The sequence below is a fragment of the Tachyglossus aculeatus genome, chromosome 2 (assembly GCF_015852505.1).
Source record: "Tachyglossus aculeatus isolate mTacAcu1 chromosome 2, mTacAcu1.pri, whole genome shotgun sequence".
Taxonomy (NCBI): Eukaryota; Metazoa; Chordata; class Mammalia; order Monotremata; family Tachyglossidae; genus Tachyglossus; species Tachyglossus aculeatus.
In genome coordinates this window covers 45,073,167-45,099,472 of record NC_052067.1, presented here as the reverse complement: position 1 = coordinate 45,099,472, position 26,306 = coordinate 45,073,167, and the positions used below count along the sequence as shown (strand labels likewise).

General features: G+C 41.2%; 1 protein-coding gene and 1 non-coding gene across 3 annotated transcripts in view; both read left to right on the top strand.

Annotated features, from left to right (window-relative positions):
* SMOC2 (SPARC related modular calcium binding 2) overlaps positions 1-26,306 on the top strand; it is a 242,329-nt gene that overhangs the window by 74,807 nt on the left and 141,216 nt on the right. For both annotated transcript variants that reach the window (XM_038771125.1, XM_038771117.1), the window contains exons 3-4: positions 9,578-9,684; positions 14,041-14,140. In XM_038771125.1, coding sequence (XP_038627053.1) covers positions 9,578-9,684; positions 14,041-14,140 — 207 coding nt within the window. The remainder of the gene's footprint in view (positions 1-9,577; positions 9,685-14,040; positions 14,141-26,306) is intronic.
* LOC119923438 lies at positions 13,258-13,395 on the top strand. Its single transcript, XR_005448863.1, has one exon. It is a non-coding gene; the product is annotated as a small nucleolar RNA SNORA7 (small nucleolar RNA).

The following is a 26,306-nucleotide window of genomic DNA, read 5'->3' as shown; positions in this document are numbered from 1 at the left end:
TCCAGTCTCTGTAAAAGGTAAGAACACTTTCCTTGGACAAGGAGTAAATTCACAAAAATCCAAATTTTAATAGGCTGGTTACCGTTTTCAGGAGTCACATTTGCTACCCAAAAGTCCTAAGGTGGAACTCAAGGAAAGGCCCATGAGAAATTCATGAATTGCCCTATCATAGACAAACCCGATCTAGTCACATTAAGAACCTCCATTAGTTTTTCATTCTGCTTTTTACAGCATAACATGTCTTACCAACCTGAACTCTCTTCTGATTTTATATCCATCATCAGGTGCCTCATTAACCACATCTAACCATCTTCTTACTGTTTATAATGGTTTTAAAATCAATTTTAATACACTCATTTTATTTTGCACTTTTTAGGAAGTGGCCACAACTGTGAACAGGAAAGTCACATATTTTTGCTTTGAAAAATGCAAAACCTGAACTACTAATGTTGAAAACAAAACCAAAACCAAAACTGTGTGGTACAACTCCTTCCCACTATTTGTCTCCAAACTTAATGAGTGAGTTGTCTACACCTGTTGCTTCCACTTCCTCTCCTCCAATTCTCTGCTTGACCTCCTCCAATCTGGCCTCCGCCCCCTTCCCTCCACAGAAACTGCCCCCTCTAAGGTCACCAGTAACCATCTTCTTGCCAAATCCAACAGCCTCTCTGCTACCCTAAGCCTCCTCGACCTCTCAGATGCATTGGACACTGTGGGCCACCCCCTTCAATGGGAAACTATATAATATTAACTTGAGTGACTCTGTCCTCTTCTTGTTTTCCCCCTATCACTCTGGCCATGCCTTCTCCATCTGTTTCCTGGGCTCCTCCTCTGTCTCCCACCCTCTTATTGTGGCAGACCCTCAAGGCTTAGTTCTGGGTTCCCTTCTATTCTCCATCTACACCCACTCCCTCATTTGCTCCTATGGCTTCACTTACTATCTCTATGCAGTTGAGTCCCAACTCTCCATCTCCAGCCCTGACCTCTGTCCTTCTCTGCAGTCTCACATTTCCTCCTACAGAACACATCTACTTGGATATCCCATTGACAAATCAAACCAAAACACGACTCCTCATTTTCCTGCCCAAACCCTGTCCTCCCCCATCTTTACCAACACTGTAGATATCACCACAATTCTCCCTGTCTCTCAAGCCCTTAACCTTGGCACTCTCTTTTACTCATATCTCTCAGCCAACCCACACATTGAATTTGTTACCAAATCCTATCAGTTTTACCTTTACAACAGCACTAAAATCTACCCTCGACTCTCCATCCAAACTGCTACTACACTGATCCAAGCACTTATATTGTCCCGTCTTGACTATTCATTCATTCATTCAATTGTATTTATTGAGCACTTACTGTGTGCAAAGCACTGTACTAAGTGCTTGGGAAGTACAAGTTGGCAACATACAGACTACTGCATCAGCCTCCTTGCTGACCTCCCAGCCTCCTGTCTCTCCCCACTCCAGCCCATACATCATACATCACTCTTCTACAGAATGATGGTTCTAAAAAAAATCAATTCACATCCCTCCCACTCCTGCAGGATCTCCATTGGATGCCCACCCAAGTCCACATCAAACTGAAAGTCCTTAGCATTGACTTTAAAACCCTCAATCAGCTCTCCCTTTCCAACCTTACCGTGTTGATTTCCTACTCTAACTCAACCCACCTACTTCAACCTACTCACTGTACCTCGATCTCAACTATCTCTCTGCCAATCCTTTTCCCAATCAATCATCAATAGCACTTATTGAGTGCTTACTGTGTGAAGAGCTCTATCCTTTCCTCTGGCCTGGAACTTCCTTCCCTTTCATAAACAACAGAACATCACTACCCCTACCTTAAAATCCTTAATATAATCACATTTCCTCCAAGAGGCTTTCCCCAACTAAGCTCTCATTTCCCCTACTCCCTCTTCCTTTTGCATCATCTCTGCACAGGGATCTGTAATTAATTATTATTATGGAATTTAAGCACTTGCTATGTGCCAAGCACTATTCTAAGCACTGGGGTAGATGCAAGGTAATCAGGTTGTCCCACCCAGGGCTCACATTCTTAATCCCCATTTTACAGTTGAGGTAATTGAGGCACAGAAAAGTTAAGTGACTTGTCCAGCTCACACAGCAGACAAGTGGCAGAGCCAGGATTAGAACCCATGTCTTCTGACTCTCAAGCCCGTGCTCCTTCCACTAAGCCATGCTCTCAAGCACTTTTTATTCACCCCACCCTCAGTCTCACAGCACTAATGTGCATATCCTCTGGACTGCAGGCTCCCCATGCGTAAGAATAGTGCCTATCAACTCTGTTGTATTGTACCCTTCCAAGTTCTTAGTACAGTGCTCTGCACACAATAAGCACTCAATAAATTCTTTTTACTGTGTCTGAAAATTAGAGTGAAATGCATATTCGATAATAATTGTGGTATTTTTTAAGTGCTTACTATGTGCCAGGCACTGTACTAAGTGCTGGGGGTGGATATAAACAAATTGGGTTGGACACAGTCCCTGTTCCATATGGGGCTTATAGTCTTACTCCCCATTTATGCTTAGTACCATGCTTGGCACTCAGTAAGTGCTCAATAAATATGATTGAATGAATTTTACAGATGAGGATATAGCTAGCTTTACTTAACAAATGCATTCAATCGTATTTATTGAGTACTTACTGGGTGCAGAACACTGTACTAAGCTCTTAGAAGAGTACACTACAACATCAGATACATTTCCTACCCACAATGAACTTAAAGTTTGGAGTGGGGGGGGGGACATACACTTATATAAGTAAATCAATTACAGCTATGTATATAAGTGCTGTGGGGCTGGGAGGGGTGAAGAACAAAGGGAGCAAGTCAGAGTGACATGGAAGGGAGTAGGAGAAGAGAAGAGATGAGAGTGGGAGAAGTATCTTTGAAGTAATACTTAAAAGGCTGAGAAATACACTTTGCTTCTCCACTGATGTGTTGCAGATATTTAGCACTCTTGGGTTGGAGAGCAAAGAGTTTGAAGTTTGGGACACAGCTCTGAGCCCAGGAAACACTCAATGAATACCAACGATTGGTTGGTAAAGGCCGAAGTGGGAAAATTGAATTCTAATAAGGAACAAACAGAAGAGTGAATTATACATGTCACCTTTGATCCCAATTTTTAGAAAAGTTTCTGAGTCTGTCCTTTTCCACTCCTTATAGACCAAGGATTGCATCTGAATTTTGTAGTTATTCCTATTTTATCCATCAAGCAATCAATCAATTGTATTTATTGAGTGCTTACTGTACACCAAACTCTGTACTAAGCACTTGGGCGAGTAATAATAATAATAATTGCGGTATTTGTTAAGCGCTTACTCTGTCAGGCACCGTGCTAAGCGCTGGGGTGGATACAAGTAAATTGGGTTGGACAAAGTTCCTATCCCACGTGGGGTTCACAGTCTCAATCCCCATTTTACAGATGAGGAAATGAGGCCCCGAGAAGTGAAGTGACTTGGCCAAGGTTACACAACTGACAAGTGGTGAAGCTGGGATTAGAACCCATGACCACATGACTCCCAGGCCTGTGCTTTATCCACTTCACCTGCTTCTCTAGAAGTAAAATAGAGTACAATCTAACAGAGTTGGTAGACATGTTCCCTGCGCATAATGAGCTTACAGTCTAGAGGAGTAGACAGGCATTAATATAAATAAATTATGCATATGTGCATAAGTGCTGTGGGACTGAGGGATGGGTGAATAAAGAATACAAGTACAAGTGCAAGGGTGAAACAGAACAGAGAGGAAGAAGAGAAAATGAGGGCTTAGGGAAGGCCTCATGGAGGAGATGTGTCTTCAGTAAGGCTTTGAAAGTGGGGAGAATCATTGTCGGCCAGATATGAAGAAGGAGGCAATTCCAGGCTAGAGGCAGGATGTGCTGAGAGGTCGGCGGTGAGATAGACGAGACGAAGGTACAGTGAGTCGGCTTGCACTAGCGAGTGAAGTGCTTGACCTGGGCTGTAGTAGGAAAGCAGAAAATTAAGGAAGGAGGGAACAAGGTGGTTGAGTGCTTTAAAGCCGTTGATAAGGAGTTTCTGTTTGATGTGAAGGTGGATGGGCAACCACTGGTGGTTCTAGAGGAGTAGGGAAATATGGACTCAACATTTTTGAAGAAAAACGATCTGGGTATGGACTGGAGTGGGGAGAGACAGGAGGCAGGGAGGTAAGCAAGAAGGCTGATGCAGTAATCAAGGTGGGAGAGCATATGTGCTTAGATTAATGTGATAGCAGTTTGAATGGATAGGGAAGGGTGGATTTCTACAACATTCAGAAGGTTGAACTGACAGGATTTATTGAATGTATGGGTTGAATGGGGGAGATAAGTCAAGGAAAATGCCAAGGTAATGGGCTTGTGAGATAGGAAGGATGGTGGGGCTGTCTACTGTGACGTTAAATTTTTGGACATGTTAAATGTTTTGGATACGTTTTGGACATGTTAAATTGGAGGTGTCAACAGGACATACAAATAGAGATGTCCTAAAGGCAGGAGGAAAGGTGAGAGCGCAGCAAAGGAGAGAGATCAGGACTGGAGGTGTGGATTTGGGAATCATCTGCATAGTTGAAGCCATGGCAGCGAATGAGTTCTCCAAGAGCGTGGGTGTAGATGGAGAATAGAAGGGGAATCAGAACTGAACCTTTATACATTGTTGCTTACTAATACTTGTAATAGTAATGATACTGATAATGATAATAATAATAGTCGAAAGCAGTGTGGTCTAGTGAATACAGCATGAGCTTGGGAGTTAAAGGATTCCTCTGACTCCATCGCTTGCCTGTTGTGTGACCTTGGGAAAGTCACCACACTTCTTTGCCTTAGTTACCTCATCTCTAAAATGGGGATTAAGAGTGTGAGCCTCATGTGGGACATGGACTGTGTCTAACCTGATCACCTTGAATCTACCCCAGTGCTTAGAACATTGCCTGGCACATAGTAAGTGGTTAATGAATATCATTAAAAAACAGAGTGAAAGACAGTAAACTTCAGCAAGAGAAGCAGCTTGGCTTAGTGGATAGAGCACAGGCTTAGGAGTCAAAGGATCTGGGTTCTAATGCTGGCTCCTCCACTCATTTGCTCCTTGGGCAAGTCATTTAACTTCTCGGTTACCTCATCTGTAATATAGGGATTAAGACTGTGAGCCCCATGTGGGACATGGACTGTATCCATCCTGATTGCCTTGCATCAATCAATCAATCAATCATATTTATTGAGCGCTTACTATGTGCAGAGCACTGTACTAAGCGCTTGGGAAGTACAAATTGGCAACACATAGAGACAGTCCCTACCCAACAGTGGGCTCACAGTCTAAAAGGGGGAGACAGAGAACAGAACCAAACATACCAACAAAATAAAATAAATAGGATAGAAATGTACAAGTAAGATAAATAAATAAATAAATAAATAGAGTAATAAATATGTACAACCATATATACATATATACAGGTGCTGTGGGGAAGGGAAGGAGGTAAGATGGGGGGATGGAGAGGGGGACGAGGGGGAGAGGAAGGAAGGGGCTCAGTCTGGGAAGGCCTCCTGGAGGAGGTGAGCTCTCAGCAGGGCCTTGAAGGGAGGAAGAGAGCTAGCTTGGCGGAGGGGCAGAGGGAGGGCATTCCAGGCCCGGGGGATGACGTGGGCCGGGGGTCGATGGCGGGACAGGCGAGAACGAGGTACAATGAGGAGATTAGCGGTGGAGGAGCGGAGGGTGCGGGCTGGGCAGTAGAAGGAGAGAAGGGAGGTGAGGTAGGAGGGGGCGAGGTGATGGAGAGCCTTGAAGCCCAGGGTGAGGAGTTTCTGCCTGATGCGCAGATTGATTGGTAGCCACTGGAGATTTTTGAGGACATCATTATCTGCCAATTCTATTATTGCATCTACCCCAGTCCTAAGTCCAGCCCTATGTCTGCAACATAGTAAGCACTTAACAAATACCATAAAAAAGTTGCAGAGTTGTCACAAGTTTCTCAGGCAACGTAATCAGGTAAAGAAAAAGTTTAAATAGAACTCAAGAGAAAGTCTGAGTTAGACTATCCATTATATGACAGCATTATTGAGAGTTTTACAAAGTTTCTTTATGGTATGATTTAAACAGCCCCATAAAAGTCTGTGTGATTAATCTTTAAATGTTTCATATGAATAAACTCTGGGCATGGGCCTGGAATATAATATTCCTTTAAAATTGAAAGTTATGATTTTGGGAAGTGTTAGATCAGGTGTTCTAAAAGACTCAAGATCCAGGCTAGGGATAAAGCCTGGCAAGTTGTTAGAGACTTTATCTTTTTCTGGCATGATCCATGATCATTCAAAATTTAGATGCAATTTACAACTTTAGCCATACTGAAGAAGCAATTTTGAATTCTGCAAGTTGTAACACTTTTCCTTTCAGATGGTCAAACCGCATGTTGTATTGAAAAATTAGGACAGAAGTCCACTAAAGAAGTGATTTATCCTCAGTTAAAACACAGGCTACATTAAAACCACATGTTGCTAAGTGCGGAGTAGTCATGCCAAACTAAGAGTAAGCATTAACGGCACTGAAGCTTGGCTAATGGAGTTTTCTTAAAAACATAGGTTAGTGATATGGGATTCGGCAGTTCTAGAGAAGCATAATAATATATGTAACTCTGAAGACTGGGCTAATTCATAGCAGTGGAAATGTGCAGTCTGCTCTCTCCTCTGAAATAAACCTTCCAACTGTACCTTTCTCACTCTCCTAACTCCAACTCCTCTCTCACCCCTTTCTCACTGCACAGAACCCCCTCACGTTTTAAATCTACCAACTGTATCCTTCCCCACCTTCAAAACTCTCCTAAAATGTCACCTCCTCCACAACCAGTGGCATTTATTGAACACTTCCTATGTGCAGAGCACAATACTAACTAAGCACTTGGGAAAGTATACTGCAATAAAGAAACTTGACAAACACTTTCCCCTGCTCACAAGAAGCAGAGAAGCAGTGTGGCCTAGTGAATAGAGCATGGACTTGGGAGTCAGAAGGACCTGGGTTTTAATCCTGCCTCGGCCACTTATCTGCTGTGTGACCTTGAGCAAGTCGCTTAATGTCTCTGTGCCTCAGTTCCCCACCTGTAAAATGAGGATTAAGGCTGTGAGCCCCGGATAGATCAGGGACTCTGTCCAACCAGATTATCTTGTAACTAACCAGTGCCTAGTTCAGTGCTTGGCACATAGTAAGCGATTAATAAATACCATATCAAAAAGGAATTTAGAGTTTACTAGAGTCATTCTTCGATTAATCCCCATGGTGCTGATCCTCATCCCACCAGCTGGATAAATATTTGTTTATTTGTTTTAGAATAATCATTTTTGTTTGTATACTAGCTTTACTGTTATTCTTTTACCTGTTGTATGTATGTGTGTCCATAGCTTACCCATTAGATTGTAAATTTTTATAAATGTTCAGTTCTTTGCACAGAGTAGGAATTCAGTTATGATCATGACAACTAGAAAAACTGAAACTCTGTGAAACTACTGTTTAGAAGCTCTTTCTAAGAATGAACAGGGCTCAAAAGTTGATTTGCCAAATGATTTTTTAGTTTTGCTAGTTGGAAAATGTTTTGAAAAATCAGTATTTGAAATAACTCAGTGGAGAGAACTTGTAAATTATCTTAAGATCACACAGACTAAACCAACTTGGACAATTAAAAAGATGAATCTGTGGGACAAATAATTCATTTGAACAGAAATTCTGAGACTAGCAGTCAGTAGTACCCTTCCTATGTTGTCACATCTTTTGATGATAAATTTTGATGATCATAAAGAGTGGCTAAAGTTTTCAAAGACTTCCTTAACTGTCCTTCCTCATTTGTGAATCTTCACGTTCAGTTCAGGTTTTGAAGAAATGATTCTGCTAGTAAGGAATATTGGCAATATTTACTGGACATTTCTCATGGTTATATTTGGGGACTCTCTTTCTGAACTGATATTTTGACTCACTGAGCTTTTTCTAAGTGGTAAGAATCAAGCGTATTCGACTAACAAAAATGTGCTCTTTTCCAACAACTGCCTAACTCACTGCCTGGTAGTATGATAGACACGTGTCTATTTTGATCCATTGAGGTTTCATTTAAGGTATTCCTTCCAATTACAAATGCACACAATAAATGTTCTGAGTCACACACATCTGGGTCTATAATACATGAAGATGTAAAATATGCTTTGTGCATTAGCCAGGTTTTTGGTGTCAAATAGCTAGACAGGCCCTTAAATCCCTGGAAAAGATGTTCCACAGAGAAGCAGTGTAGTATAGTGCATAGAGCATGGGCCTGGGACTCAGAAGGTCATGGGTTCTAATCCTGGCTCTGCCAACTGTCTGCTGTGAGACCTTGGACAAGTCACTTTACTTTTCTGTGCCTCAGTTACCTCATCTGTAAAATGGGGATTGAGACGGTGAGTCCCACGTGGGACAGGGACTGTGTCCAACCTGAGAACTTTGTACCTACCCCAGAGCTTAGAACAGTGCTTGGCACATAGGAGCTGAATTATTATGATTATTATTAGGTAGGCTGTCCATTGTAAAGGGATTGGCTACAGACTCAAAGTGTTGCTGCTTCCTCATCCTTCTCCCCTTCTAATAATAATAATGATGATGATATTTGTTAAGCACTTACTATGTGCCAAGCACTCTTCTAAGTGTTGGGATAGATACAAGGTAATCAGGTTGTCCCATGTGGGGCTTACAGTATTAATCCCCACTTGACAGATGAGGTCACTGAGGCTCAGAGAAGTTAAGTGACTTGACCTAAGTCAAACAGCTGATAAGTGGCGGTGCAGGGATTAGAACCCATGACCTCTGACTCCCAAGCCCAGGCTCTTTCCACTAAGCCAAACTACTTCTCACTGTGAGTTTCTAGACTGTGAACCCATTGTTGGGCAGGGATTATCTCTATTTGTTGCTGAATTGTGCTTTCCAAGTGCTTAGTACAGTGCTCTGCACACAGTAAGTGCTCAATAAATACAATTCACTGAATGAATGAATGTGTTTTATTCTTCTACTGTCCTCTCCCAAATGCTTAGTGCAGTGCTATGCATATAGTAAGGGCTCAATTAACACAATTGTTTGGCAATTTCTTCAAATAATTTAATCAATTTTCTCACGTAATTTTTCAAAATAGCAAAAAAGGTACAAGGGTGCAAAACACTATTTTCTTCATTTTTTGACTTTTTCATGTCTTCATGTCTCTTCTAAGAAAGAGCCTAAGAATCATGAATTCCCATGTCAGAACCTGGCAGTGAAACCATAAAGAGGGAAGATAGGAAGATAAGAATGCTCCATAGTGTTGGCTGTAGAAGACTTAGAGGTCTCCAAATAGTTGTTTGTTGGTGACTGAGAGAAGAAGCTCTTTAAAAATCCTCCCACCTCTATTTATACTTTCTCAGCCCCCACATTTGTTTTTCCAATGGGACTGTTGCTATTTATTGAACATCTACTGTGTGTTTCATCAAGGAAGGGAATTTCTTGATAGTCCTACAAAATGTCTGCCACTCAATGTTTTCTAATGGTACTTCAACAATCTCACATATTTTCTTATGTTCTTTAGATGTGTCTAGGTGTGTGGCAGAGAGGAAGTACACCCAGGAACAAGCCCGGAAGGAATTTCAGCAGGTGTTCATCCCAGAATGCAATGACGATGGCACCTACAGCCAGGTTACCAGCTTTGCATGAGCATTTCTGTCATGGATGGGGTGGTAGGAAAATCACATCACTGGGGAGGGAAGGTGTTGGAAGAGAGACATGTATTGATGAAAGAAAATCATGTTATTCTATTCAACATTGAGAAGTGGAGTGGATAGTGGATAGAGCATGGGCCTGGGTGTCAGAAGGAGCTGGGTTCAAATCCTGTCTCTGCCACTTGTTTGCTGTATGACCCTGGCCAAGTCACTGAATTTGTCTGCGCCTCAGTTACCTCATCTGTAAAATGGGGATTAATACTGAGGGCCCCATGTGGGACATGGACTGTGTCCAACCTGATTAGCCTATATCAACCCCAGTACGGTGCCTTACTTTGTGCTGAGCACTGTTCATTGAATGATCTCTTTTTTCCTTTCTCACACGTGATGTGTATGTGTATGTTTTTATGTATTCATTCATTCATTCAATTGTATTTATTGAGCACTTACTATGTGCAGAGCACTGTACTAAGCACTTGAAAAGTACAAGTCGGCAATATATAGAGATGGTCCTTCCCCAACAACGGGCTCACAGTCTAGAAGGGGGAGACAGACAACAAAACAAAACATGTATGTGCATTTGTGTTTGCCTGTTCATGTGTGTGCATTTACAAGACCATTTCTGTCATGGATCCAGTAGTAGGGAAATCAAATCACTGAGGAGGGAAGGTGTTGGAAGAGAGACAAGGATTGATGAAAGAAAACAGTGTTATTTTATTCAGCAGCAAGAACCAGCATGACGTAGTGGATACAGCATGGGCCTAGGAGTTGGAAGGTTGTGGGTTTTAATCCCAGCTCCACTACTTGTCTGCTGTGTGACCTTGGACAAGTCACTTCACTTCTCTGTGCCTCAGTTACCTCATCTGGAAAATGGCAATTGAGACTGTGAGCCCCAGATGGGACAGGGACTGTGTCCAACCTAATTTGTTTGTATTCACCTTAGTACATAGTACTTAGTACTTCGTACATAGCCTGGCACATAGTAAGTGCTTAACAAACACCACAATTATTCTAATTATATGTGTGTGTGTGTGAATATATGTATATGTGTGTGTATGGTTATGTGAGTTCAGGGACCAGTTTTAGGTTAACTGAATATACCCTGAAACTATAGCTTTCCTGTTGATATTTCCAGGCCTATAACAGCACAGTACTTTTTAAAGTCTTGTTTAGATTTAACAGAATTAACAGCCATTATATCCTTTGTAAAGCATATCAGCTTTACATATAAAATTCATTTTTTGTCTAATAATGGTTTGACCACAAGCAATGCTATATTGGGTCAGCCCTGTGGTCTTTTCAGACTAAGATTCTATCTCTGGCGGAGTGTCAGAGGACTCTTGGTCCCTTCCCTCTTCCTTTCCTCCCTCCCTCCCTCACTCCATCCTTATCATTTAGGATGGGCCATCTAAATGCTCCTCCAGTGGGAGTTCTTGGTGCTGAAAAAGATCCTTTTTGAAAATTGCTGAGGAAAAAGCAATTTCATTCCAACTACTCTCTTTTGCTCCATTTGAAGCCGGCACAGATTTGTTTCAAGTAAGAGAGTCCCTCTCTGGTGGGAAAGTATTTATTCAGCTCCCTGTCTTCCTCTTTCTCTCATTCACGGGACCTCAAGGAGATTTATTTACAGATATGTCACAAGGTGAGGAGAGTGTGATTGGCTGGGCCCATAGTAGAATTTTTGTAGTACATTCCCACCCCTTGACTTCCAACCCATATTCCCAAGAATCCACCATACTTCATAGTGTACCCTTAATAAGGTTGAAATTCTCAAGGTAGAGATTGACCTCATTCAATTGTACTTATTGAGCACTTACTGTGTGCACAGCACTGTACTAAGCACTTCTATTCACTCTCCCTGAAGTCCGTGAGGACATCCCTGAATGCTAAAGACAATTGACATATTTATTAAAAAAAATTACCTTTTTTTGTCTGTGAGCCATTTTTTTTGTCTGTGAGCCATTTTTTTTTCTCTTAGAACCTCTTTCTCAGGTGTCCCCTACTCCTTTCCCAGTCCTTCCACCAGAAGTGAAAAAGGACTGATTACTCAACCTGTAAAATGCCTGGAATAATAATAATAATGATGATGATCTGTTTTAAGAACTTACTCTGTGCTAAGCAATGTGCTAAATGCTGGGGTAGATGAAATAGTCCCTGTTCTACAAAGGCTCCCAATCTAAGAGGGAGAGTGGGTACTTAATACCCATTTATTAGGTAATCCCAGCTTCACCACTTATCTGCTGTGTGACCTTGGGCAAGTCATTTAACTTCCTTGTGACTCAGTTCCCTCATCAACAGAATGGGGATTCGATATCAGCTCTACCTGTTACTTAGACTGAGAGCCCCATGTGGGACCTGATTATCTTGTATCTATCCCAATGGTTAATACAGTGCTTGGCATAGAGTGAGCACTTAAGAAATACCACAGTTATTATTATTGTTATTATTTATTATTTGATAACGAAACAGTGGCATGGACAAGTTAAGTAACTTGTCCAAGGTCGCACAGAGGCAAGTGGAAGAGCTGGAAATAGTATCAAAGAGCAAGTATTTCTCTTCTCTTTACTGTTTAAATAGAAAAGCCACTGGGACATATTGAGAAGCAGCATTGCCTAGTGGAAAGGGCACTGGCCTGGGAATCGGAGGACCTAGGTTCTAATTCAGCTTTGCCAGGTGTCTGCTGTGTGACCTTAGAGAAGTCAATGAACTTCTCTGTGCCTCAGTTACCTCATCTGTAAAATGGGGATGAAGACTATGAGCCCTGTTTGATAGGGACTGTGTCCAGCCCAATTAATTATCTTATATCTACTCCAGCACTTAGTACCCTGGCTGGCACATAGCAAGTGCTTAAAAATACCATGAAAACAAACAAAGAAACAAACAAATAAATGTACTTTGTCCCTGTGGTCTTCCTTTCTGGGTTTTTCCTCACCACTAGAGGGATTTTGATGGTACCCATAGGGGACTGGAGCCATCTGATAATATATTCCTAATACAAAAATTGGAAAGCATTTAGGGAAAATCCCCAGTTATTTGGGAAAATGCATAGCCTGATAAGTTTCAGCTTTCGAACTGACCTGTAGATAATACTACCAGACTCTTCTTGAGATACTTTTCCTTGGCATAAATTGACTCAATGACAGGATTAGAATTGTTGTAAAGGAGCGTGAGCTAGTGGAAAGAGCCTGGGCATGGGAGTTAGGGGACCTGGGTTCTAAATCCCAGCTGTGCCACTTGCCACTGTATGTCCTTGTAAAAGTCACTTAATTTCTCCAAGTCTCAGTTTCCTCAGCTGTAAAATGGGGATTAAATATCTACTCTCCCTCCTCCTTAGACTGTGAGCCTCATGTGAGACGGGAACTCTGCTTGACTTGATGATCTTGTATCTATCACAGTGCTTGGCACAGAGTAAGCACCTAACAAATACCATTATCATTTTTATATCAGATCATCTGTAATTTGTTTGGCTAACTACAGATGAGAGGACAAAGATGCATTGGCCTTCCTACTATATCTATATCTAACTTAGCGCTTAGAACAGTGTTCTGCTCCCCTCTCAGGATGGCACCTGGAGAGTATCCAGTACTCTACCAGTCTTGGCTACGGGAGGGAAAGTCAAGCAGAGGCATACCCATTCCATTCATAGCTTGGACAGTGGCTAGCCAGTGGAAAGCAATCTGTTGCATGTCAAAACTTACCTGTGCTGGGCAATAGCAGCATGGGAGAGAGTAGAGGGCAGAGACTCAAGTTGACTGCATGGAAGGTGGCAATGGGAAACTACTTCCATATTTTTTACCAAGAAAACTCTATGGATCCACTACCAGAACAATTCCAGATGGAGGTGGGGCATTCTGGGAGAGATGCATCCATGGAGTTGCTATGGGTCAGAGATGACTTGACAGCATAAGGCAAGACAGTGCTCTGCTCAATTAATACAATTGAATTTATGAATCTATCTCTCCAAACCTATCTAGAGCACAGGCATGGGAGTCAGAGGACGTGGGTTCTAATCCCAGCTCCGCCACTCATCAACTGTGTGACTTTGGAAAAGTCACTTAACTTCTCTGAGCCTCAGTGACCTCATCTATAAAATGGGGATTGAGACTGTGAGCCCTATGTGGGACAACCTAACTACCTTGTATCTACCCCATCACTTAGAACAGTGCTTGACATATAGTGAGCGCTTTAAAAATACCATGTCTATCATCTATCTATTTATCTATGCATTTTTTTCCTTTAAAAATTATTTCAGAAAAATCTATGGGCTGGTGTGAAATATGAAGCCTGGCCAATAGACCATAGATTTCACCTGGTGTGTGCTCTCTCCCCCCAGGTCCAATGTCATAGTTATACCGGATATTGTTGGTGCGTCACTCCCAACGGAAGGCCTATCAGCGGTACAGCAGTGGCCCACAAAACTCCCCGATGCCCTGGTAAGCTGCGTTTGATAAGCCAACGGAAAATCCTGAAAGCATCTGGGTCTTTCGTTTTCTTTATCGAGAGCCTAAAAAATGGGATTGAGTCTATGCAGCATGAAGAAAGTTGGGAGGGAATTTAATCATCGTATAACCTCTCCAAATATATTATTTTTAAAAGACAAAGAGCAGTGAGAGTTTCAGCAAGAATGCAATACACGGTATTACAGAGAGAAAGAACTCATGCGGTAAAACTGTGATTTGTGAACAGAATGTTGTTGTTTTAAACCACAAGGATAGTAGTCACTAGTGGAAATGACCAAAGTTTGCCCTTGGAAAAAATAATGAAAAGTTCTGGTTTTGTGGGCAAAGCTTTCCAAAGAAAAAATGAAACGTTCTGCACAGCTTCATAACAGCAAGTATTAGAATTGGCAAGAAACTAATTCATAAAACTCCCTGTTTGTTTTTACTGTTTTACAAAGAAGAGCTTTTAAAACTCCAGAATTTTTCATTTTCCAAAGAATCTGCAACTCGAATTTTGATTCTTTTTCTGGGACAATTGGATCAAGAGTTCTTTGATTAAGTGCAGGCATTATTGCCTCCCAGACTGAGTTGATTCATTAAATGCTAATGTAAAATATAATCTGCATGACAGTGGATTTTGAGATTAATTTTAACCTCAAAATTAACCATAATCCTTTTTACATAGGATGGGAAAGGTGGTCAAACTATTTTTTTTTAAATCAGCTATTTGCTATTGTACTCTCCCATGGGCTCAATAACATGCTCTGCACACAGGTGCTCAGTAAATTCCATTGATTGATTGATACCTTCTGGAATAAATAATTTAGACAACAGCATAGTGCAATTTCAGATTCCCCATTAATTCAGAAGGCGAAATGGACGTGGCATGGAAACACAAGATAAATACACATCTCTTTATCTCTATAAAAAAAGTTAAAGTCATTAGAGATAAAAAAATTTAAAAAAGCTTCCAGTCCAGTTCCCTCAAGGTTAGAAACATTTTATTTTTCAAATGGATTAAGGCAGATTTAATTTGTAACCATTTTTATAGAGAAATACAAAGAAATAGGTTTGTCACCTTTTCAGCTTCAGAATTATTTGAGTACATTGCAGGTAGTCTTTTGTGATTTTTGAATTGTGCTAGATTTTGTATTCATTTTGAACATACAACTTCATAAAAAACTAAATGGAAACCAGGGTATTTAAAGAAAAACTGGCAAATATTTAATCATATGTCAAATTAATTTAGTCATTCATCCAATCAGTCATTTATTGAGCACTTACTCTGCAAAGCACTCTACTAAGTACTTTGGAGAGTGTAGTACAATAATAAGTAGTTACATTCCCTGCCTACAGTAAAATCTCACACTATTTTTCCAGAGGGTATTTCCCCTCATTTCTTTTCTCCCTTCCTCCAGATGTGGTTTAGGTTTTCATGTAGTGGGAACAGGGCAGATAGGGAGTTTTGAGGTTCTTTGGCAATCGTATAAAGATAGGGCAAGACATATTCAAATCTCAGAAAAGAGGAACTGGTTGGGAGATGCTAGAGATGTTGCTGTGACCCTGTAGCAGTAGTAGTATCACATAGTGGATAGAACACGGGCCTGGGAATCAGAAGGTCATGGGTTCTAATCCCAGCTCCACCACTTGTCTGCTGTTTGGACTATGGCAAATCATTGCACACAGTAAGCACTCAGTAAATACCATCAATTGATTGGTTGACAGTGGTAATAGTAATAATAGAAGTAGTAGTAGTAACAATAGTATGGCTCAATGGAAAGAGCACGGGCTTTGGAGTCAGAAGTCATGGGTTTGAATCCTGACTCCACCACATGTCTGCTATGTGACCTTGGGCAAGTCACTTAACTTCTCTGAGCTTCAGTTACCTCATCTGTAAAATGGGGATTATGATTGTGAGCCCCACGTGGGACAACATGATCACCTTGTATCCCCCCCAGCGCTTAGAACAGTGTTCTGCACATAGTAAGTGCTTAACAAATGCCATTATTATTATTATTATTATTATTATTAGTAGTAGTAGTAGTAGTAGTAGTAGTAGTAGTAGTAGTAGTAGCAGCAGCTGCTCCTTGGGGGAAGGGACTGTGTCTACCAAGTGCTCAGTGTTCTGCACACAGTAGGTGCTCAATAAATACCACTGATCGATAGTAGTAGTAGTATAGCTGTCCTTCAGTTAGAAGATTTTCCTGCTCCAAAAGGCCTACCCCAGTTAAGCCCTCTTTTCCCTGGCTCTTTCTCCCTTCTGCATCGTTTTTGCACTTCAATCTGTGACCTTTGGCCACTTCATATTTGACCCCCCCAACCCCACAGCACTTATGTACATATCTTTAAATTATGTATTATAAATTACTTATTCATTCATATTAATATCTGTCTCCCCCTCTAGACCGTAAGCTCATTATGGGCAGGGAACACGTCTGCTAATTCTCAGGACTTGTATTCTCCTAAGCGCTTAGTATGGTGCTCTTCACATAGTAATCTGTAAATAAATACAATCGATTGATCGATTAATAATGATGATGTTGAGTCCATGAGTGACATTAAGAGATAATCTCTGGCACACTTGCCCACAGTGCCCAAGGAAACATTTTTGGACACTTTCTGTACTCCACGATACCACATGGGCTAACACAGCTCAGCACAGCACATCCGTGTTCATTATTATTTTAGTAACCAATAATCAGTCATTCACACAGAAGCGTTAGCTGAATATGAAGATTAACCAGATACACAGACCCTATAGTCATTCAACAAGCCTCACTACTTAGAGACATTTTTAGCTTCTAGGGAAGCAATGGGGCTTCGTGAAAGAGCTTGGGCCTGTGAGTCAGAGGGATGTGGGTTCCAATGCCACTTTCACCACTTGTCTGCTGTGTGACCTCAAGTCACTTCATGTCTCTGTGCCTCAGTTACCTCATCTGTAAAATGGGGATAAAGACTATGAGACCCATGTGGAACAGGGACTGTGTCCAACCTGATTATCTTATATCTACCCCCAGTACTTACTACGGTGTCTGGCACATAGTAAACACTTAGCAAGTACCATTAAAAAAAAATGGACACAAAATTCTTCCCAAGTTTGTTTGCTGGGTGGAGATTCTCACTCTTCTTAAACTAATTTTGATGCCCTGCATTATTTCTGCAATGTTCATACTAAATCTACTGTAAGGATATTTTTGTTTTCTAATTGCCATGGAAATTTTTAAAAAATTATCTAGCATAAAATCAGAAACATTGTTTAAATATGAGAATGAGGGTAAAAAACTGCAAATGAAATATATGCTATTTCTAATATATATCATGTGGGAGTTTTTTATATTGAATGGGAAGTAAGTATGATGCCTCAGAGAGTAAGCCTGAGAGGATAGAGGTTACCTGATGAGTATGGTATAAATTCTCCTAAGAGATTGAAAGAGACTGGATAAATCAATCAGACAATAATATTTACTGACCACCTATAAAGGGCAAGCCCTGTAGTAATCAGTTGGGAAATAGAAGGCATAATCCCTCTTCTCAAAGAGTTTACAATCCAACAGTATCAGTAAATGTAAATACCACTGCCACCACAGTTCACCCATTTTTCAATTTCTAATATTCTTCAGTTAAAACGAGTTTCTAAACCCCAGACATGGGAAAATCTTCTCTGAATAGAATTTTTCCAGATCTGACGTTCTTTCCCAAAATGTATCACTTTTCAGATTTCATTCTGGTGTTTGACTCTAGTTCTCACTTAGTTTCTTTTCTCTCTCACCTCTGTTTCCATGTACAGTAGTGGCCTTTTTTTTTCCATGGCATCTGTTAAGCACTGGTCAAGCACTGTTCTAAGCACTGGGGTAGGTACAAGTTAATCAGGGCAGACACAGTTCCTGTCCCACATGGGGCTCACGGTCTAAGTAGGACGGAAAACAGTTACTGAATCTGCATTATGCAGTTGAGGAAACTGAGGCACAGATAAGTAAATTGACTTGCCCAAGGTCACAGCAGGCAAATTGGCCAAGTGGGCATTAGAACTGGATTGAGACTATGAGCCCCATGTAGGACAGGGACTCTGTCCAACCTGGTTTGCTTGAATCTACCCCAGTAGTTAGTACAGTGCCTGGCACATAGTATGCACTTAATACCATTATTATTATTATTATTAATAATACTAGAACCCAGTTCCTCTGACTCCCAGGCCTGTGGTTTGCCATGAGGTTACATTGCTTCTCAGGCTGATATAAGGACATACAGATGCTTTGGCTCACTCTGGGGTGAAAGGTGAGAAGGTAAGGGAAAGAGACAGGAGAGACTGTGTGGAAAATTAACAGACTTCCCAAAGTATGATGAGTTTATAGACTACTGTTTGCTCTACAGATTCAAAAGAGTGTGACCAGGGACAGAGGAACACCTAAGCCATGGTCTTCTTCTGATTAAGGCCAATAAGTTTCCTATTCTAGTAGCCGGGCAGAAAAAAGGAGGGATTTGACTGGCCAGGCAGGAAAGAGAAGAGCAGTCAATCAATCAAACATTGCAAAGACTTAGAAAAGCAACATGGTTCACGGATAGAACACGGGCCTGGGAGTCAGAAGCACCTGGATTCTAGTCCCACCTCCGCCACATGTCAGCTGTGTGACTTTAGGCAAGTCACTTACCTTCTCTGGACTCAGTTACCTCATCTGGAAAACGGGAGTTAAGAGAGTGAGCCCCACTTGGGACAGGGACCGTGTCCAACCTGATTAACTTGTATCAACCTCAGTGCTTAGAACAGTGGTTGGCATTTATTAAGTGCTTAACATGTAACATAATTAATTAATTAATAATTAATTCTAGGCCTGGGCTCTACCCACTAGAGCATGCTGCTTATTAATGACGTGTATATATCTATAGTTCCATTTATTTATATTGATGCTATTGATGCCTGTCTACTAGTTTTGATGTCTGTCTCCCCGCTTCTAAACTGTGAGCCCATTGTGGGCAGAGATTGTCTCTGTTGCTGAATTGCATTTTCCAAGCGCTTGCTTTGCACACAGTAAGAACTCAATAAATACGATTGAATGAATGAATGAATGAATGAATGAATCACAATCTTTCCATTGTACCAGACATAAATCTGGTTCAAGTTAAGCACAGAAAGGACAGGAGAACTTGTCCCTATTTCCCTACACATTTGAATACTGCTTGCTGAACCCTCTGTAAGCAGAAGGAAAACGACTTTAAACCTCAACATGTAGGCACACCCACACTTGCAAATGCAATTTGTATTTTTCAATAAAAAGTATTTCCTACATGGAGATGTTTAACTATGGGAAGGGAAAGGTTTTAGAACAATAAAGAAATTTTTGATGGGAGGATTTATGCAGATTGCCCATTCTCTATTATTTTGGAAAGACTATAAATGTTTAATCTTGTCTCCCATCCTTTAAATGTATGTTGAAATCAAGATCTTACTTCTGGCACGAGTACAAAGTATTTTAAAATATTGTAAATTTAGTCTTTGGGGGGGAGGTTTGAAAATTTAATATTTGAGGAATCTTAATGTGTAGTTCAGCTTTAATTATATTCTTAGGGAAACCTACAGGTTCCAATTTACCAGTAAAAATGAGTAAAAACACATTACATAACCACAACAATTATTGCTTTTAATATGGAAAAATAATTGCCCTGTTTTACAATTTATAGCTAATATATTTTGTGGAAGGAAGACCTTCTTTCTATTTTTATGTCATTTCACAAACAGCCAACTCTTAAGCATTACCTTTTCATAATTTATCTTATGCCCTTGTTACACCTAGAACTCCTGTGACATAAAGGTGATTAGAAGTTTAACATTAATTAGAAGTAAGGTGTTTTTCTAAATTATATGTAGATTGATTATTTTCTGAGAATGAGTTGATTTGGAATTATAGACTTCTTTTCCTCAGACTTTTTAAATAATCACATTTTTTTCATTAGCAGAGATCATAAAGATAACTATCCCTTCCAACATCCCATTTTCCTTCCCTGTTTATTCCCCAAAGGTGTGTCTTCCCTTTCTGGGGTCACCATTTAGGAGTTCTGGGGTGTTTGCCTACTTGAAGGCATGTCTGAATAATTTGGGGTATTCCTCACTTGTAGAGTGGGTATGGCATGCCTTCTCCCTTGCCCCACTTGAGAATATATATTTTGCACAGTTCCTTCTGAAGGTCACCACCAGGTCAGTTAACAGGCCTTTTGTGTTTGGAGAATCTTCCTATCTCCTCATCAACTCATCAACTGCCGTTCTCCATTGTTCAACACTAGTCTTCTTTGACTCCTAGGCGAGTCTGGTAAGAAGGTGATCACCTAGATCAATCTCCCCTTTCTTGATTCACCATCTATTTCACCCTGAACTTATTCCCCTGTCAGCAGCAACTGCCCCACCCTGTCCTTACTACTTATCTGTTAATGTTTTTCCCACAGACATTCAAATACCCTAAACCTTCTGTATCAACCACTCCAGCATCCCAAGAGTTTTCTCCCTCTTGTTATCTCCCTTCTCCCAGTACACCTGAAATCACCCTCTTCATTCTTCTCAAGTCAGCTAACTCTATTCCTCCAACTATTATGAGTGGACCATGTGTCAGAAGACCTGTGTTCTAATCGCAGCTCTGCCATTTTTCTGCTCTGTGACTTTGGGCAACTCATTTAACCATCTGTGCTTCAGTTTCCTTCTCGGAAAAATGGGGATTTAATATGTTGTCTCCCTCCTACTTAAACTGTGCCTCTCCCCCCGCCCCCCCCCCCCCCCCCCCCCGCAAGTGAGACGAGAACTTTCTCTGACCTGATTATCTCCTATCTACCATCATGTTAGGAACATACTCACTATTTTTATAATTGTCTCTCCCACGTCTGACCCTTTACTGATATCCTATCTCCTTGCCTGGAATTCCCTCCCTTTCCTTCTTCATAGTCAGAGCTCTTCCATCTTAAAATCCTTTCTGAGATCATATCTTTGTAGGAGATCTTTTCTGATTACGTTTTCTTCTCCCAAGGTCATTCCCCTCAACACCGTTAGCTCCTTAAGGGCATAGATACTATCATGATGATCTCATTCATTCATTCATCCAATCGTATTTATTGAGCACTTACTGTGTGCAGAGCACTGTACTAAGGGCTTGGGAAGTACAAATCAGCAACATATAGAGACGGTCCCTACTCAACAATGGGCTCACAGTCTAGGGTGTAATATTGAATACTGAATATTGAATACTGAGTGCTGACTTTATGATGAGGCACTATGCTAAATGCAAGAGTGAATACAAAGTTAGAGAATTCAGACATGGTCCCAGTTCCATAAGTCTTGTGATCTTGGAGGAGGGAGAACTCACACTTAGTAAAGAGAAATACATTTTTGCCAAACTGCAGAAAATGGGAGTATTTAAAATAGAAGAGTCAAGGATCTGGTCTTCTGTGATAATGAGTTCGTGCAGTGAAGCTGGTTGAGGTTAGAATAATAATATAATAGTATTAATAGTAGTTTAATAGCATTATTAATCTATAATAATAGTATTATTATTATTGGTAAGAGCTGGAATTGTAAATTTGGGACTCATTTGCATAAAGATAGTAGTGAGGCCCTGGGCAAATGAGTTTTCCAAGGGAGTGGGTATTGATGGAAAATAGAAGGGGACCAAGATCTCAGCTTTGGGGAACCCCCAGTGTCAGAGGGTGGGAGGCAGAGGAGGAGCCTGCAAAAGAAACTGAGAGTGTACTCTCCCAAGCAGTCAGAGAGATAGGGAGATGAGGATGGTGTCAGTGAAGTCAAGGTTGGCTAATGTTTCAAGGATAAAGGTGTGGTCCACAGTGTCATTGGTGACCATAAGCTTCACGGATGATTGCCACGTCTTTCCAGATCTGACCGCTCTACTTCTCTGGAGTCTCTCATTTCCTCCTGCCTTCAGGACATCTCTACTTCCTGTAGAGATGTCCCATAGATGTCATCTATGTCTGCCTGACACCTCAAAGTTAACATGTCTAAAACAGAAATCCTTGTCTCCCAATCCAAACCCTGTCCACCCCCAGACTTTTCCATCACTGTAGACAAGACCATCAGCCTCATTGGCTCACAACCTTGCCATTATCCTCGACAACTCTCACTGTGCTTCTGTCTCCTCTGTCTGATTGCTGACCTCTTGTCCATGTCCACCCTCTGGCCTTTCTGTCCAATAGACCACCACTCTCCCCACTTTCAAAGCCCTAAGAAATCATACCTCCCCCAATAGGTCTTCCCTAATTAAGCCCTCACTTTTCCTATTCACCTTCCCTTTGTCATCTGTGCACATGGGCCTGTATCCCTTAAACACTTCAAAACATACTCCACCTCAGCCCCACAGCACTTATGTAAATATCCTTATACTCTCTCATTTCCCCTGTTATTTTTTTAACTCTGTCTCTCCCTCTAGTCTGTAAATTTCTTGTGGACAAGGATCATATCTACCAATTTTGTTGTATTGTATTCTTCCATGCATTTAGTATAGTGTTCTGCTCAGAGTAAGTATTCCATAAATTCCAGTGATGGATTGAGAAAGCCTTCTTAAAATGATAAATGGTTTTCACTTACTTGTCTAAAGAACACCAGACATTAGAAAAATAGATGTTTTGTAGTGTTCTGAATCTGTTATCGACCCTTCAGGGAACTAAGGGAATTCCATTCCCTGGGAAATAGGGCAGAAAGATGGAAGCAAGTGTTAGAATGTTATTTATCTCACCACCAACCTCTCTCCCACATCCTTCCTCTGGTTTGGAATGCCCTTCCTCTTCATATCTGACAAGCAATTATTCTACCCTCCTTCAAAGCCTAATTTAAGACACAACTCTTCCAAGAAGTCTTCCCTGACTGAGCCTTCTCTTCTCCTACTCCCTTCTGCACCACCCTTGCACTTGGATTTGCTCCCTTACTTCTCTCCTCCCTCAGCCCTACCACACTTTCGTACACATCTGTAATTTATTTATTTACAGTAATGTCTGCCTCCTCTTCCAGAATGAATGGACAGGGACCATGTCTACCCTGTTATATTGTACTCCCTCAAGTGCTTAGTACAGTGCTGTGCACATAGTAAGCTCACAATAAATACAATGGATTGATTGACAAGCAAACGATTCTTCCCCGTATTCTTTCAGTTGTATACATTGAGCCTCAAGCCTCACATATAGTAGTCAGGGTGGCAACAAAAGGGTTACTTAACGCATGATATAGGGTTGCAAAGATTGAAAAGTTGCTCACTTTACTGTACCCTTGGGCTCTAGAGATGTGTTGGCTATACCCCATTTAGGAAATGTACAATGAGTACCTTGTAAAATCCCAAGCTAGGGTTCACAGCCTGAGACTCTAAGTTGTAACTGCCTCCCAGACCGTGGAATAGAAATCCAAATGGACTTCAGAAGACACGTGAGAATGGGAACATTTATAACTTTGCCCTGAGGGGTTTCTTGGATAAGTACCTCTATTAATTGCAACTTTAGTATTTCCAAGTAATGGCAGGTCCATCACATTTTGCACGGGCTATTCACCATGTGTTTCATGACGTTTGCCAGTCCTCAAGTGATTAATTATTTTAAGTAATTCCTTCTCTTACCCCTGATTTCTAATCTCACGAGTTTCAGAGATTGAAGGCATAATTAAGAACCTGGTAAAGTTAACTACAATTAGGATCACCTCCCTTACTGGCAACACTGATTCATATAATTTTTTTTTTACTTCTAAAAGTACAGAGTGCTTTATGAATGGCCCTGTGCAAGAGATGTGAGTTTATGAGTTAATGGGTGAGATATTTATGCAAGAAAAGTAATGGCATTTATTGAGCACAAGCAGCACAGCATTGTGGATAGAGCCCTGGCCTGGGAGTCAGAAGGTTGTGGGTTCAAATCCTGGCTCCACCACTTGTCTGCTGTGTGTCCTTGGGCAAATCACTTAACTTCTCTGTGCCTCAGGTTCCCTCATCTGTAAAATAGGTTTGAGACAGTGAGCCCCATGTGGGACAGGGATTGTGTTCAACCCAATTTGCTTGTATTTACCCAGGGCTTAGTACAGTGCCTGGCACATAGTAAGTGCTTAACAAATACCACAATTATTATTATTATTATTATTCTTAATGGGTGCAAGGCACTGGTGCTAAGTGATTGGGCATTAAAAAGAAAAATAATGACACATTCCTGGCTCACATTAATGGCAAGATAGAAATGAAAATATTTTCAATTAAATAAATAAAAAAAGCAGTTGAATGTGTTCCAAACCAAGGAAACAGTGTGAAAAGAGGAATGGAGGTGAATATGTGAGAGCAACATACAGTTTAGAAAGGTAATTTGTAAGGAGTGAAGACAGAGAGTTGAGGTGAAGAGAGCAGATATGTAAGTGAGGTGAGTTGGGGGAGAGCCATTCAAGGCTGACTGTAGCTGTCTCCCAAGCCTGTAATCTGGTATTATCCAAGAATCATCTCTCTCATACAATCCACATATTCAGCGTCACCAAATCCTGCTGGTTTTACCTTCACACCATTGCTAAAATCCACCCTTTCCTCTCCATTCAAACTGCCCATATGCTGATCCAAGCATTTATATCACACCACAACTACTGCATCAGCTTCCTGGCTGACCTCCCGGCCTCCTGTCTCTCCTCATTCCAGTCTCTACTTCACTCGGCTGCGTGGATCATTTTCTACAAAAACATTCAGTTCCCATTTCCCTGCTTCTCAAAAACCTCTAGTGGTTGCCCATCCTCCTCCACAACAAGCAGAAACTCCTCATCATTCACACTCAATCAGCAATCCCTCTCCTACCTGACCTTGTTGATTTCCTACTAACTACAACCCAGGCAGCACACTTCACACCTTTGATGTCAGTCTACTCACTGTACCTCAGTCTCATCCATTTTGCCACTGACCCCTTGTCCATGTTCTCCTCATGACCTGGAATTCCCTCTCCCTTCATATACAACAGGCTACCACTCTCCCTACCTTCAAAGCCTCATTAAAATATATGTTGCCAACTTGTACTTCCTAAGCACTTAGTACAATGCTCTGCACACGGGAAGCACTCAATAAATAAGACTGAATGAAAGAATGAAAATCATATCTCCTCCAAAAGGCCTTCCCTGATTAAGCCCTCTCCCCTATTCCCTTTCCTTTCTGTGTCACTTATGCACTTTGTATCTGTACCCTTTAAGCACTTGATATTCACCTAAGCTTCCACCCCATTGTTCACTGCACAGAGTAAGTGCTCAATAAATGCCGTTCATTTGTGAATTGTGAGGAGTTTTTTGCATGATGTGGAGGGATATGGCAAACCATTAAAGAGGATAACACTTCTAGAAGATGATCAAGTGGGCAAAGCAGCAGTTTTATACTTAGCGAGTATGCGAGCAATGCCAGCATAGCATCCAAGGGGAGATGTCCTGGAGGGAAGGAAAGCAGCATGGCATAGTGGAGAGAGCATAGGCCTCAGAGTCAGAAAGTCATGGGTTCTAATCGCGGCTCTGCCATTTATTTGCTGTGTGACCTTGGGTGAATCAATTCACCTCTCTGTGCCTCAGTTACCTCATCTGTAAAATGGGGATCAAGACTGTGAGCCTGATGTGGAGCAGGGACTGTGTCCAACCGATTTTCTGTATTCATCCCAGCACTTAGTACAGTGCCTGGCACAGAGTAAGTGCTTAACAAATATCACAATTATTATTATTATGTGGAGTGCAGGTTAGATGAGAGGTCAAGAGCTGGAGGAATTAGATTTGGGAGTTGTCTGCATAGCTTTGGGGTCATCTAGTACAGTGCTCTGCACACAGTAAGTGCTCAATAAATACGATTATTGATTGACTGATTGATTGATCTATTTTTATTAGGTCACTACTTTCTCAAATGATTAGGATTTTCACATAAATTACATGTTCAATCTGATTTAGTTTCTGAGTTCTGGTTCACCAGGTAAAAACATTCCAATTAAGTCCCTCTTATTGATAAGGGTATGGATTTTCAAGGTACAAGTAGTAATCATCAGAATCCAGATGTACTGAAAAGTAAGCAGTTGTAGGAAAGTGGCATAGCCTAGTGGATAGAGCATGAATCTGGGAGTCAGAGGGACTTGGGTTCTAATCCCAGCTCTGCCTCTTGTCTGCTGTGTGACCTTGGGACAGTCACTTTGCTTCTCTGTGCCT